This window comes from Haplochromis burtoni, unplaced genomic scaffold (assembly GCF_018398535.1).
Source record: "Haplochromis burtoni strain Fernald_Lab_line unplaced genomic scaffold, NCSU_Asbu1 Contig_1, whole genome shotgun sequence".
NCBI classification, from domain to species: Eukaryota; Metazoa; Chordata; class Actinopteri; order Cichliformes; family Cichlidae; genus Haplochromis; species Haplochromis burtoni.
This window is the reverse complement of record NW_024582362.1, coordinates 1,834,685-1,849,277: the sequence shown is the minus strand read 5'-3', so window position 1 is coordinate 1,849,277 and position 14,593 is coordinate 1,834,685. Positions and strand designations below refer to the sequence as shown.

General features: G+C 40.7%; 1 protein-coding gene across 2 annotated transcripts; it reads right to left on the bottom strand.

The window, feature by feature from the left end:
* Nucleotides 1-2: 2 nt before the first annotated feature.
* plcd1a (phospholipase C, delta 1a) lies at nt 3-14,016 on the bottom strand. Of its 2 annotated transcripts, none has more exons than XM_005912300.3 (15): nt 13,829-14,016; nt 10,365-10,523; nt 6,288-6,516; nt 6,074-6,203; nt 5,741-5,969; nt 5,420-5,621; nt 4,932-5,076; nt 4,633-4,785; nt 2,806-2,955; nt 2,558-2,714; nt 2,358-2,474; nt 2,087-2,265; nt 1,392-1,527; nt 1,148-1,297; nt 3-737 (listed from the first exon to the last, which is right to left on the bottom strand). In XM_005912300.3, the coding sequence occupies exons 1-15, from the start codon at nt 13,857-13,859 to the stop codon at nt 646-648; spliced, it is 2,259 nt and encodes a 752-aa protein (XP_005912362.1). In that variant the 5' UTR covers nt 13,860-14,016; the 3' UTR covers nt 3-645. The 2 variants fall into 2 exon arrangements, with proteins under 2 accessions (XP_005912362.1, XP_005912361.1); XM_005912299.3 differs by lacking the exon at nt 13,829-14,016 and adding an exon at nt 12,427-13,795.
* Between the last annotated feature and the right edge of the window lie 577 nt (nt 14,017-14,593).

The following is a 14,593-nucleotide window of genomic DNA, read 5'->3' as shown; positions in this document are numbered from 1 at the left end:
GATTCGGGGAGTGGTTTAATTCAAGAGCTAGTGCAAAAATGTGTGAACTGTAAAAATGCTGTAGAGCAATGGAAGACACAAATAAACCATGACACAAAATATTAGAACTTGTTTCAGGCACCATCTTGAAAATCTTCTATATACAATGCTGGGAGCATTCATAATGCATTCATAATGAAAGGACAGACGCACACAGACATACTATGTCACTTGCTATCAACATTGTCATTATCACTCTTATGGCATCAAGATGGACAAAGTTTAAATCAAGTCTCATAAGACTATCCCGTAAAGCTGCTGAGAATCTAGTATATTTCAGGTGGGATTCACACAAAACTCACATAATAATGCACATTAATTATTAAACTTCTCCAGAGAATGGTGAATGTAGTTGGCTACTTTTCCTCTCATTCACTTCATTCTTTCTTTGTCACTTTAAAGGCTCTCCACCAAACCGGCTTTTAAAAAGCTAAAATTATACAATGATCTAAAAGTGTCACACACTTGTGAGTCAGCAGCTGTGGTATGTGAAAAAACAAAACGAAAACTAGAGTCAAGTTATTTAGCTTTAAAATCTGGGTTTTAAATTCCATTAGAATTTACAAAAGACGTGAAGTTGGTTTGGTTTTCTTTTTGCAAACAGGCCTACGGGGCATCCAGGAGCATGAGGTGCACAAACAGACTGGCAGAAGAAATGTTGTCCCCTCTCTTGTTGAGCACCGGGACATGGCGATATCCTGGAAAACAGGAAGCGAGCGTGAGCTTTGTCAGCAAAATGAGAAGCTGGTTCATAAAGCGTAGCACAAAAAAAAGATGCAAAACAATCACTTGAGCTATGATTTGCATGAATTTGTATCTGTTTAATTTCTGTGTTGTTGCGGTCCACACAGAAGAATTAAATAAGGGAGAAAAAGTATGTTTAAAGTGGAACTAAAGAAGATAATAATGTGATAATAGTGCACAAAGAAAGTCAAAGCTGTGAGCGAGCACTGAAAAGAGAGGATACTGTCTTAACACTTCGATATTTTAATTACCGCACAGACCATTTCAGTCATCGGCCTCTTCGAAAATTAGATTGTTGCTAACTCTGATTTGGTGTCGCGTTGCTTTATCGTGTTAGCTTCATCAAATCTGTGAGCTTTCTTACCGTTCTGTATGCTGGTGAGTGGCAGACAGTACTGCCCGATAAAATCGTTCTGCGATGCTGTGTCGTGGTCCTCCAACAGAAATCGCACCAAGGCCAGCTCTGGCACACTGATGTCAAACTGGAATTTCTTATTCCACATAGGCTTGAATCCTGCAGGGACGAATATCTGTGTTTTTCTAAATTCTTTGAAAAAGTGTTTGACAAGTAAGTGCACTTATGCTATACTTGCACATATAACGCTCACCATTATTTTCAATGTGATGTGTTTCCTTGCTGGCATTGTCTGCCTGGACACCATGGATCTCCACCTTGACCAGAGGGTCTACAATGGATTTTTGCTTTTCCTTGTTGATTTTAGGTAACTGCTGAGCTGAGATCACCTGTTGAATTGTGAGAAAAAAATGCACAGACACGATCACGTGACAGTCCGACTACAGCCTATGTTCAGATCTGATTAGATATCTACAGCATGATGTCCAGCTTCCACAGCACGCTTCGATGCTTTCACCACCAGCATGATGATTAATCTGTTTATCAAGTGGTGGCATAATCAGTGGTTAAAAAAGGCTAAAAATCCACTTTCTTTATTTTAAGTGCTACTAGCTACTGTGCAGATCATAACTAATAATACAAAATGTAATAAAAGGACTTGAGGATTAAAAAACATTAAAAGTAGCTCCTCTTTTCAAGATAGGTTATGTCAGTAACTATTCAGCCAATGATTGTGTTAAAATTCCTTTAAATAGCTGCAAGCTGGCAAACAAAGATAAAAGGATTCAAACTTCTAGGCCAGAGCTAGGGGAAATGATTAAAGCTCATTAGCAAGTTGACACTACGCATACTGTAAACTTTGTGAACTTTGTTTTCTTTTAAAAAGGAAATTCCACAGGACACCGTTAACCTCTAATATAGGCTTATCTTTCTGGAAAAAACTCCCACCATGACATGAAAGATCTTCTTCTTCAGCCACGACCCTTCGGTAAGTGCGTTGGGGTTAAACTGAGAGGACAGGTTTCTCTGAAATTCAGGTTTCAGGATGTAGCCACAGAAGCCGTTAATCAGAAACCGTCCCTGGTTTAAGTGCATCTCCTTGGAGTTAGTCTGGAAGTTCAACGCCACTAAAAACCAAATCAAAGAGGAAAAAGCGTCAAACTGTTTCATTAGTTTTAATTGGTTTACGTTAGTTTGCTTGCTGCGTATTGGAGCACACCTATCTGGCAGCCAACGTTCCACATGGGCACCGGATTATAGTTGGAGGAGTCGGTTCTGGAGCCAGCAGGGTAGATCCTGCTGAGTTTGTCCATGTTGTGGTGCATGAAGGCAGTAGCTACAACAAGTTAAAGCAAATGTTTTTTTTAAACTGTGAGTTCTAGCATGACAGCAAAGAGAGTTAATGCACCGTGCGTTTACCTGAGGTCTCAGCCAGGTTGAATGCTTTACTCTCCTTGAAGGACGACATTTCATAGAAGGCCTGGTTTTCTCTGGCGTGTTCAAAGCTGTTAAAGTGCACGCTCTTACAGTAGATGACGATGTCTGAGAGCTCTTTGTCGAGTTTGATATTTGATTTCTGAAACAAGAACAGAGAGACAAACGTGAAATCTGAAACTGGAAATTGTTATTTCAATTTCTTGTAAATGAGTAAAGAGCCTTTGGCACACCTTTGGTTTTTCTTTCTGGCTATTCTCCTTACACTCTGCAGCTTCGTCCTCCTCAGACACGGTGCCATCCTCTATCACGTTGTTATTGGTGAAGATCGAATCCAGTTTGTTCAGTCGTTTTCCCTTGATGAGGAACTTTCCCTTAAGTGCCTACAAAGAGACACAAAATGTTTTGTTGTGTCATTTATAACACTTAAGGTACACACGGTGCTGTGCTTTGGAAATCAAAGTTGCTTTGCTTAATATAGAAAGGCACACATTTAACTTTGTGACAACAGAGACTGCGTTCCTGATAGTCACCCTCCAAACAGCCAACAGACTAAAGCATAACTTAAATTTGTGTTGAGGCTGAAAATGCCACAGGCATCCACTTCATGGGAGCTGAATTTAAAATATTTTTATTTCCTCTCTCTCTCTCTATTTCTTGTCTTTTTCAGTTGTCAAGGTCTTCCAATCATTTTGCAGCAAATTCCCAAAGTAACACATAAAAGTGGGGGAAATAATGATTTGAGACCCCTGCCGAATTTGTAAGTTTGCGTACTTACAAGGAAATGAACAATCTGTAATCTTTATGCTAGTTTCTTTTAATGGAAAGGGACAGACTGTTATTTTAAAAATCCAGAAAAAGTACAATGAGCAGAAGTTAGAAACTGATTCAGCCGTCATTGAGGGATGTTTTTAATCCCTTTTTATCCTCAACCAAAACGCGATTTAGTACTTAGGTTCTTGTAGTTGGTCACCAGGTTTGCACATATCTCAGCAGGGGTTTTGGCATTCATCTTTACAAACACGCTCTAAATCTTTTAGCTTTCTTCCCAAAAAGTTTATTTTGGTTATCTGGATTTTCTTGTCTCCCACTCCCAATGAGTGACAAAACGTTTCTCGCACTGAAAACCCTACGCCTACTTTTGGGGATTTTCTTACCTGAAATTTTAGCTTTTTGGCAGCTCAGACTTTCAGCTCCCTCTCCAGCTTTTCTGAAGGACTGAGGTCTGGAGACTGGGTAGGCCTCTCCGTGAGCTAATGTGCTTATTCTTTAGCCACTTATTTGTTGCCTTGACATAATGGTTTTGGTCACTGATTTGAATGCTGGGTCATGCCGGAAGACCCATCCTTATATATTTTTTTTATAAATATTCAGGGAAGGAGGTTGTCATCCAAGATTTAATGATATATGGCTCTGTCCATTGGCCCCTCAGTGAAGTGAAGTCATTCTGTACCCTTAGCAGAAAAACAGCCCCAAGCATAAAGCTTCCACCTCCGTGCTTGACTGTGGGGATGGTGTTCTCTAGATCATATTCACCATTTCTCCTGTGGAGAGGTTGGAATGGAAAAAAAATGTTTCTGTGGACAGATGAGCTTTATACACATAAGAACCCAGTCAGTGGGAATCAGCATTGTGGCTGGGTTGTAGGTGATCAACACTTATTTCATGTATGACATGTAAATCTGTTTCTAGCATTTATTATTGTATTGTATTTGGAGACTAAATTCTGTTCACTAGAAGTCTCTGTTATCAAACAAGGTGTTGTCTCAAACACACTCACTCAGCTGTTACAGCAAATCATTAGCTACTCAGTAGGCGCAAAGTGAGACAAGCTTTATCTGAGGCTATAGATCGATGATGTCTTGTATCACATTAGCTTTGTTTCCTAAACAAAACTTGGGTCACGTTAAGGAAAACAGCAAAGTGAGAAATCTGGCACAGTAGCGTGTTAGGAATGAAAATGTTAAGGTGTGGTCTTCCTTTGGTGTTTTTTTTTATTAGGGTAAGGATCCCAAGATGATATATCGTATGTCATTGAATACAGATAATGGGTTCCACACCTCAGGTGATGGGAAGTTAGTTGGCATGGTGTCACCCAGAGGCTTTTTGACCAGAGCGTCACCCAGGAAGAAGACCAAATGACGGGCCATAAGCTTCTGTTGCTCAACTGTACAATGGTTCTCCAGAGACAGAATCACTGGGTACTGGGAAGTCTGGAAAACAAAGGAAACAATGTGAAGGTGAACTTCAGACCTTTTCCAGTTTCTAATGTGTTAAGGCGAGGAAAGGGCTGGGAATTCAATGCGGTCTCCAACATAGGCAGAGTAAAACATCCAAAGTCAGTGAATATCTCACGTACTTTGAAGGCGTAGTCTTTGATGGCTTTGATAACATCTTTGAAGAGCACTTTGGATGTGAGCGTATGGCCATGGTAAATAACAGGTTCTCCATTAGGCCCGTCCCAACAGTCCAGCTCCACGCATCGGCAACTCTTCATCAGCGCTCTGCAAGCAAAGAAAACATTCATGGCCAATTAATGATTTTACATCCCTGAAACTCATGAACTTTGCCTGTGAAAATAGAGAGGTTCCTGCGCTGTGACTTCTGTTCCACCAAAAACTCCTGGATCCCAAAACAGTATTTTATAAAGGCCTAGGAACTACTAGGGTGGTCTAAAACAGGCATGTCAGAACTTCAGTTCAGTCTACCTGGAGGCTGATGCATATTTTTAAAAGATAAGCCATTAATATTATAAAAAACATCTATCCAAAGTAGCACATTTATTCCATGCTTCTATTTCACCTTTGTTTAATGCTGTCGGTATAAAAGTAATTCTGCAAAATTTACTTTATGTAGGCTTCTGTGCTGCTTGGCCCTTTGAGTTGGTCTGCCATCAGGTATGTGTTGTGTGAGGAGGAGATGTAGTAATGGTTGAGGGGCTGGTTCATGTCCTGATACACAGATCTGTGGGCTGGGTTCAAAATACAGCCGTCGTCCTGCTGCAGGTACATCAGGAAGCCATCTTTGGTCATGCAATTGTTCTGCTTTGCTGTGACACAAAAGGATGAAAGTGTTGAGTGGAAAATTGTGTATAACACAGTTGAGTTAAAGCTTTAATAATATGGTTACTATAATTTTATCATTCCCTGGTGTCCAGAGTAAGTCTACCTGTTTTATCCAGTTCATATTTCTCAATCAGCCTGTGGGCGTCCTCTGCGGTCGCCTGCTCCCGCTGCTCGTTCAGCAGAAAGTTCAGCAGGTCTCTGTCGCTCATCTGACCCTCTGTTTGAGCATATTTCCCATAAATGACATCAATCTCCTCACGGTGTGTCAGCATGTCGTAGAATTGCTTGATCTCTTCGCCTTCCAGGGTGCCTGAATTGGATGTGTCACATTTCTGTGCAACACAATCAGTGAATTATTTAACCAGATCTAACATTTTATGAAAGATTAACAGTGAATTTCAAAGATATATTTTGTAATTTGCTGAAAAGGTCTCACCTTAAAAAGGTCCGCTGCGTAAGAATCATCAACCTCAATATTGATCTGCCTCAAGAAGTGTTTCACCTCCTTTAGTGTCATCATGTTGTCGCCATTCTTGTCAGCCTTACGTATGCAGCTGAATATCCAGCTGGCATTCAGATGTAAGGATTTGATGTATTACGCACAAAAACATGCAAACACATTTCTCTATTTAGGAGTTTGCTAAGGATACTGTTCGCTCTTCTTCTGGTTACTGAGGTTGTGCATGTTGTTGATGACCTTCTCCAGGCTGCTGACCCACTTATTTACATCTTCCGGAGATTCTGCCATCAGGTCGAGATTCTTCTTGCGCCCCTTGAACATGATGGAGAAGCAGAGGTCTTCAACGCTGGCATCGGTGTATTTTTTAAGGCCCTCAGAGTGGCGGCCCTTTCGAACCGATTCAATGTCATCAATGGAGACTGTTTGGAGAGCGAAGGGGTGTTTGTTAGAAAGTGTGGCCCTGAGAAATCACTGAAGGTTAGTGTTTTAATAGCCTCAAAGTCAATATTTGGTAAGCCCATCTGTATTCTTCACTACAGCCTCTATCAAGACGATCCCACACTGCTTCAGTAATGTTGAGGAGAATGTTGCTCTGGAGAGGCCAATCCATGACTGTTAGTGTTCCAGTTTGTTATTTTCTATCCAGGTATGCTTTAATAGATTGGCAAAGTGTTTGGGATCACTGCCATGATAAAAAACAAATGAAGCCATTGCCATTCAGATGCTTTGCAGATCAAAATCTGACATGACCACTGGCTGAAATGCAGCTCCAAACAAATTTTTTTCCTCTTTCTTAATAACATGCTTTTTGGACACTTTTCATCTGCAGTAGATAGTTTTTTAGGTATTGCACGGTGGGTTAAAATCTCACTGTACTTTTCTCCATGCATAATTAATTTTAACAAGATCCTCAAAGTCACTGCTCGAACTGCTCCAATTCCTCAAATTTTTTAAGGACACACTGCAAACCATGCCAGGTTTTTAGCTAGTAGCTTGTTGGGAAAAGTTATTTGAAAACAATCATCGTGTACAAGGAGTGGACTGAGGAAAAGTGAAAAAGCAAAATATTTTTAAAAATTCAGGTATGACACCTCTAATCTATATCGTAAAAAGCAAATTGTGATTATTTTAATATATTCATTATTAACTGCTATGTTGTCTAAAATGTAACATCTTTTATTTCTGGCATTAACAACAGCTATCAGGATGGTAGCATTCAGCCATTATTATCCCTTGACACACAGTCTTTCCTAAGATAAGTCCATATCTTGTGGCGGCCGACTTTTTTGTCCCAGTGGTTACAACTGAAACTGTTTTTCTATCTTATCTACAGGAAGGCTTTTGTCTCAGCACGCCACATCTGTTGCCTTCACTCACAAATCTGCAGCACAAAACTTACGTCTTCCAGGCAACTTTCTGCATGCACTGGTGGGACCCCGACAACATTTATGAATCAAAGGCTGACTTTTTGATCATTTATGTGTGTAAAAAATCCATAATGTGGTACCAAGAAAGTGCTACCGTTGCTTTTTTAGCAAGCATTGTCTATTTACAGGACATCAAAATTAGCATAACATTTTTTGTTATATTTTAGATCACTATAAAGCCTTAGCCAATGGCCTTCACAAACTCTTGACAGCAGCTAAATGCTGCACCATCTTCACGAGCTAGTCACTATCTTTTTTTGGTACTAGGCAGTGTGTAAACAGTTGGCTTATCAGAGCTTTTCAGTGGAAACAGATGAATCCTGCTGAAAACAGAGCTCTTGACTCTTGAGGCCATAAAAGCAAAAAATTAGGTAAAAGACGCTAAAATGGTCAACCAAGTTGAGTTGGGCAATAATTTCATTACAGATAATCCTTTAAATACTTGCTAGGATGAAAAAAATTGATTTATGCAGATTAATCTGTAATAGACTATTTACAACATTGCAACAGCAAGTCTTCATGAATGTCCTGCTGTCAAACATACTACTAAATCATGTTTATAATAAACCAGATTGAGCCATTTTACCCAAACAGTCTTAATGTTTATGAGTCATTTTTAGGCCTAACAGATGGGTTCTCCAACATTTTGTTGTTATCTCCTGTAAACCTGAATTCTTTTGCAACACAAACCCATTCCAGATTTGATTTTGACTTTACTGCACTTTAAAACATTTTTCCACAATCTGACCTCTCCTGAACCTCTTTTCAAACACATGCACCCATACAATCAAAGTGTCTCGGACTAAAATGTTTATCTATATCACCCATACAAAGACAACATACATACACAAAAGGTCACTGCACACTGATGCAGCCAATGCATCGGAGGCCAGCTCTATTGTTGTGCAATAGAGCTGGCCTCAATGTACGGAAGAGCATGCACTGCCGCGTGTGATGTCATTGCACTACACAGCAGCACAGGCCCTTGTAACAAAACAGCAAAAGACTCCAGGCTTAGCCATGAGGCCATATACTATGGCTGGGCCACAATCACTCCACATCTACTCCCTGCATCCCAAAGTTAGAGAAGCTAATGAATCATTCTACTTTGAAGGAATCTAAAGTTCAAAATAGGTCAAAACAAAAACAACACATTGAGGGGGCAGTGGAGTGAAACACACCCATGTTTTCCAAGCCCTGCCTCAGCTGATTGCTGGATGACTAAAATACCTTAAAAGCACTCAGCAGAAAAGGGAGTGTTTGGTTGATCTGTGCATGCACATTATCTCCAACAAAACAGAGGTTGTGAATTTGGACCAATTTCAGGGAATCCCATCTGGAGAGACTTGCCACAATGTCCAAGTCGTGTTATCCGTGTCACGCAGACATTGTTCGAATACCACATGAAATGTTTACACAAAGAGAGTTTTGTGAAGGCCTGACGAAAGTTCACTCTGTTGTTTCTAACAGTCTTTTCCTCAAAGGGAAGTTTGAGTTAAGGGTTAGATAGCCGTGCCAGTGAGCGAACAAACAAAACAAAAAGAACAACTTTGAATGACAGTCACTCTATGTTCCAGTGCTCACCTGTAATCATTAGAAAAAGGTCATAATACAATGAGTGTCCTTCTTAGGGTGGCTGGAATCCACATTAGAAAGAGTAAGGACCTTGAACATCCAGAGGGAGCTTTGAGTACAGCTGTTAAATACCAGTTTGGGCATCTAATTAGGATGTCTCATGGGCAGTTTGCTTTGGAGGTTTTCCAGGCTTTCCCAACTGGAAGGAAAACCCAGGGTGGAACCCAGAATCCACTAGAGCGATTATATATCTCATCTGGCCTGGGAAAGCTCCCCTAGGAGGAAGGATACGCACAAAATAATCGATTGATAGATTAATGGATCAGTTATTGAGTGGATCAGTGGATGGATCAATAGATGGATTAAAACCTCGTTAAATTGCCCAAACTAAGCTATGCTGTCAGTGACATAAGTAGGCTAAGCCAGCTTTTCAAGCTGACAAATTTGACTTGAGTAAAGCACAGCAGCAGATGCTCTCATGAAAAATATGGCAAAAAAAAACAATACATGCTGTCCTCCCACAATCTCCTCTATTTTAATCAAAGCGCTTTAGAGCTGACTGGTAAATGCAGCTGGAGCCCACAGGAAAGCAATAAAATAGCAGCTTATTTCCGTAAACAAAGAAATTCCTGTGTAGGCCCATCTGTAAGAAAGCTCGGTAACGTTAGAAAACATCGTGTTTGTAAAGAGAATATTAGAGTCATTATTCTCAGTGTTTGTTCAAGGCTCAAGTGCAGGGCAGAGGTGAGCTTGGAAACCTGAGCTACCTGAGTCCCAGTGGATGCACACATGCTGTACATTCACAGCCAGACAGTGGCTCACTGAACCGAAAACCTAAGGAAAATAGTCTCTCTAACACACACAGACAAACATACAGCTGGGAGTCACACTAGTATTTCCCAGTCCGGCTTTCGCCACACCACAGTACCTATCAGCATGGAGCTGTTTTCACACATATTCACTACTATTGTCATATGAGGGTGTGCTTGTGTGTGTGTGTGTGCTGTAAGGGAATACGCTTTTGTTAAGATCTGAAAGGAGAGCTCTTAGCAGACAGAATAATAGAAGAGCGGTCTGCGGGTCAAAAAGGTAGATGTTCTCATCAGACTAAAATAATTTAAATGGAACACAGAACTTGTACATGGACCTGCAACAGACTGGAGGCCTGTCCGGGATATGTGGAAGACAATGGCTGGCTGAATGGAACGCTGGGCATGTAAATATACAAACATATATAATAAAGTAAGCACAGAGGTTACACTCACAGGTGTGGTTTTGCTTGAATGCTTTTTTCGACTCATGCGAAAAGGTCTGGCAGTCTTCCTCCAGTTTGAAGTAGCGGCCATGCTTCCAGGATTTTGAGCGAACCTTGACCAGTTTTCCTCCCAACAACAAGAACTGGAGATCTGAATCTCCCTCCAAACCTGCGGGTGTGAGGACAAAAGGAGCAGTCACGCAAGTTTCTGCCTTCTGTATTTTAAAATATACATAAAGTACACTTGGTTAGATATTGCAATAAACTGAGCATTAATAGCAGAAGTAAATAAATGTTATAAATAAAACTGATCAATATGCTATCAATACTTGCAATTTTAGCCATGTTTAATATGAGGATGCACCAGTTTAACAGTATATGTGACAGAAAATGAAGATAAGCATTATTAGTTACCCCTTAAATTAATTTATAGGTCCCGTATGGCTGTCATACGAGAACCAACAAAGAATTTTGGAACCATCTATATCTAGAATAAAATCTAAGCTATGTGCAGTCCTGTGTCTTTTTTATCCCCAGCACACCTGTCGTACTGTAGTACAGTGCAGTGTATCACAACATTTCAGACAAGTAGAGACAATAGCCTATCATTCAGGTGCAGCAATTTTCTGAGTGTTGCATTCTGGGAAGGGTGTGTGCTATCATCCGAATGAATGACTCAAAGCATATTTGTTAATCAGTGCTGGCGTTTATCAGTGTAAAAGTGTTTGTTTCACACAGCTTTATGAATTATAAAATTCTCTCTAACTGAGACTGAGAATATGCAACACTTTCTAAGTAAACAAAGGGCATTTGAGGAAAACACGTTAAATACGACTCAGAAGGGAGTGTTTTTATGGCTGTGGGCAGGATCGCAGCATAACAGACATTTCTTTTTCGCCCAGATCACACCACAAGCCCACAGAGGCTGTTTATGAGTCTCTGGCCTCTCTGCAGCCAGGGAGGAGGACTGGCCAGCGCTGCACCACCCCTGCCCAGTCAGGCTTTCTGTTGGAGGCTTTGCTCTGAGCACCTTCTACGTGTTTGTCAAGCCTCTTTTCTTGTGATCTACTTCACTGTGAAGAAGAGCAGCCTGCTTTCAGTCATCCAACAGCTTCATGTTACGAAAGCAGGCGCTGACATGTTCCTTACGCATCAAACGTCTCTGTTTGCATTTTTTTAAGCGAACTAATCAGTTTCAGATGGGAAGAGCTCTTTACTGTGTGCACCCAATTACACAAGCTAGCACAAGAAAATTCCAAGAACTGTGAAGTGAGAGGGAGGCGTGATGGCACAAGTTCACGTCATATGTTTGGATGCCAAACAACCCCCTTGCCATAAATAAAAAGACTAGTTTGACGATCAAAAAGTGAGTCTTTGTCACATTGGAAAACCATTCCCACACAGTACAATGTCATGTGACCTGAGTAGGGAATGTGACTATTTCAAACAATTATATTTTCCTACAAAAACACGTGTAGGACATGGTTTTTAATTGCTTAACAGGAATGCAGTGTTGTTAGATTACGACTGTGTTATAAATGACACAATAAAATGGAAAGAAATTTAGGTATAAATACTGTGCTGCCCTCGTCTGTGCAGATGACTAATACCCAGGAAACTATGCTGTCTAGAAGGGGAAACAATAAGAGACAGAAACCCGAGAATCGAACACCGCAGAGGTTTTCCCCTCAGCTCATGAAGTCTTATTGAAGTTTAGCACATCCTGTGTCTGTAGTCTCATTTGTCACCTCGTTTTCAGCTCCATCACACAGACCCTTACGCTGCAACTTCCCTAACGTCAAAGAATTTACCGCTCCAGGCAACGAGGAAGCTATCATAAAGCGTTAGAGTGCACGGATCAAAACACAAACCATATGTTTATTCTCAACGTCACGACAGAAACATTTATCGTCCAAGGCTGCACGTGATTGGTGATATTTTTTTTTTCTCTTATTTGAAGATATAAAGTTTCGCAAAATCCATGTTATCCAAACATTACGCGCACGCGCCTGCCAATGTTGGCAAAACAGTCGAAGGCGTCTCAAGCGCGTTTGCACCTTTGGAGGACTCACCCAGGCGTTTTCCGTTCTCCTTCGCAACTTTTTTCAGGTGTTCCAGAAATGCTTGTTCCTCGGATTTTGTCCTTTTTGGCCGTTTATGAAAACAAGACATCTCGGATAAACTTTCTTGTTTATCCCGGTGGGATAAAGAGACTGGCCGGTCGGGTCGATGCTCGGCGTTAAAGAGAAGCAACACGTAGATCTCCCCTCATGGGGCGGGTCCCAAAAATAATCTGTTTCTGTGTTAGAGCTGCAGTAACTTTGCTTACCTGTCCTTGTTTGCACACTCTGAAGGAACCGTTCAGCGCTATGAGGGTGTGAGTCTGCTCTCATCTAACCTGTAATCTTAGTGATAAACTTTTTAAAAACTTCTAATGGTCGGAAACACATCTGACTGGCTTAAGTGGGCCATCGCTCTCACAGAGTGAGGTTTGTCTGCAATAATAAAAGGTCTTGTGCGCTTAAAGAAGAATTTTGCGGTTGCTTATACAGAGGTAAAAGGTTACAATATGCCTTTAAATAAATTTCTATGTAAAAAAAAAAACCAGTACGCGTTTTACACATCACTATTTTCATGTCTTGACGGGCTGCTGTAGCTGCTTCCAAACACAAATAAAAGAATTGTTATAAATCTATACGTTTATGAATATTTTACGTAATAACCATTTTAGTAATGAGATGTGAAACAGCGCCATCGTAAGGGAAAAGCGGATTGGCCTGTAGTTTAAAAAATTGCAAATTTAAATAGGATATTTAAAGAGCGAGGGATGTTTTAATATCCACAAGGATGTATAAGAACTGCAGCTCATCGATAAAAACCTGTGCTACCTGATCAACGATCTCTGGGTGTGGTTAGAAAGCAAAGTGGAAAATTAGATGAAACGTAACACCTGCAATACCTTCAATATTATTCGTTCAGCTCGATGAAACGTGTCATTGTCGTGGTAACAGAAACATGTCACGATGCCAAAACCAGGAGCCCACCTCACTGCTTTGGATGGCAAATGTGCGTTGAAAGAAAACCAACAGAAAGCAACCAAGGAACGTGAGAAATTGTGAAGCATTTCTCTAACCAGGAAACCACAATGTTTTTTTGTTTAGAAGCACTGGCTCCTTTTTTTATTTTATGATATATATGTATAAGTATTAAAAGCTCCTGTTGATTAATATTTGTTATTTTTGTCTCAATTTTAGACATTAGACAGGAGACGTTGTTATTTATTGAGGAGAGAAAAAGAAAACAGACCCAACTTTCATTCAAACATCAAAAACAAACATGGGTTTGGTGAAGCTTGCTTAATAGTGCTCCAACTGGCACAAAATCGATAAATCAAACACATTAAAAAACGTGCGCTTTTTAGTGCAAGTAGACTAAATCAGTGCGCTCACATGCACAGATTTTTGAGCAACTCACCAAGTTTGCTGGATGTGCCATTGAGGTCCATTTTTATATCAGCTAATAGAAATCACCATGTGCAGTGCAGCAGTTCCCGGGCTGAATAACAGGAGCTATCCTGGACATAAAACGTGTCTTTTTGCCCTGTGGAGGAATAAATCCTGTCCGCGGTGCCCTCCACACAGTGTGCAGTGAATGCCAACCCACTTGGGACGCTCTTGCGTGCTTTCGATTCCACACCCACTGCAACACCGGTCGGACAAGTAAAGCACTGTGAATATTCTTATGTCTTCTTACACTGAAAATTACACATGTGGAAAGAAATACTAATTTTGCTTTCATAAAGTCAAACTTAAACCTCCAGATAGTTTTGTAATGTCGCAGCATCGACCTGATTGCCATTGTGCGTTATTTGTGCCATTCTGGCACCCAAAGTGTGATGTGATTTATTCAGGGTTTTACCCCAGTCTGGTACAGAACTGCCATTTAAAGCCCTCGTGCTTTAGCCTATCCCTCTTTGCACTGCAGGGTTAGTGTTGTCATTACTCCACAGCATACCACCTCCATGTCATCGTCACTTCGGTTTTCTTTTTAAAAACACATCTGATCTTAAAATCTCACTCTAAAGCCTTCTGACCTCAACACACAACGAGAACTGCTCTAAAGAAACAGGTTGAGCAGTGGAAAAAGAAAAACAAGCAGGACCAGATTTTCATTCTCCCAGAGTCAATCTCTTGTGCACGCAAGAATGCTCCTGATCAATTGTGTGTGGGGGTTTGGGTG

What these genes read in the sequence shown, in the direction of transcription:
- plcd1a (XM_005912299.3), bottom strand. Translation starts at nt 12,526, where the DNA reads ATGTCTTGTTTTCATAAACGGCCAAAAAGGACAAAATCCGAGGAACAA. An exon ending in GAACGTTGGCTGCCAGATAG is followed by an intron (nt 2,266 to 2,357) that starts GTGTGCTCCAAT and finishes TTTGGTTTTTAG; the next exon opens with TGGCGTTGAACTTCCAGACT. An exon ending in AGAAGATCTTTCATGTCATG is followed by an intron (nt 1,528 to 2,086) that starts GTGGGAGTTTTT and finishes ACAATTCAACAG; the next exon opens with GTGATCTCAGCTCAGCAGTT.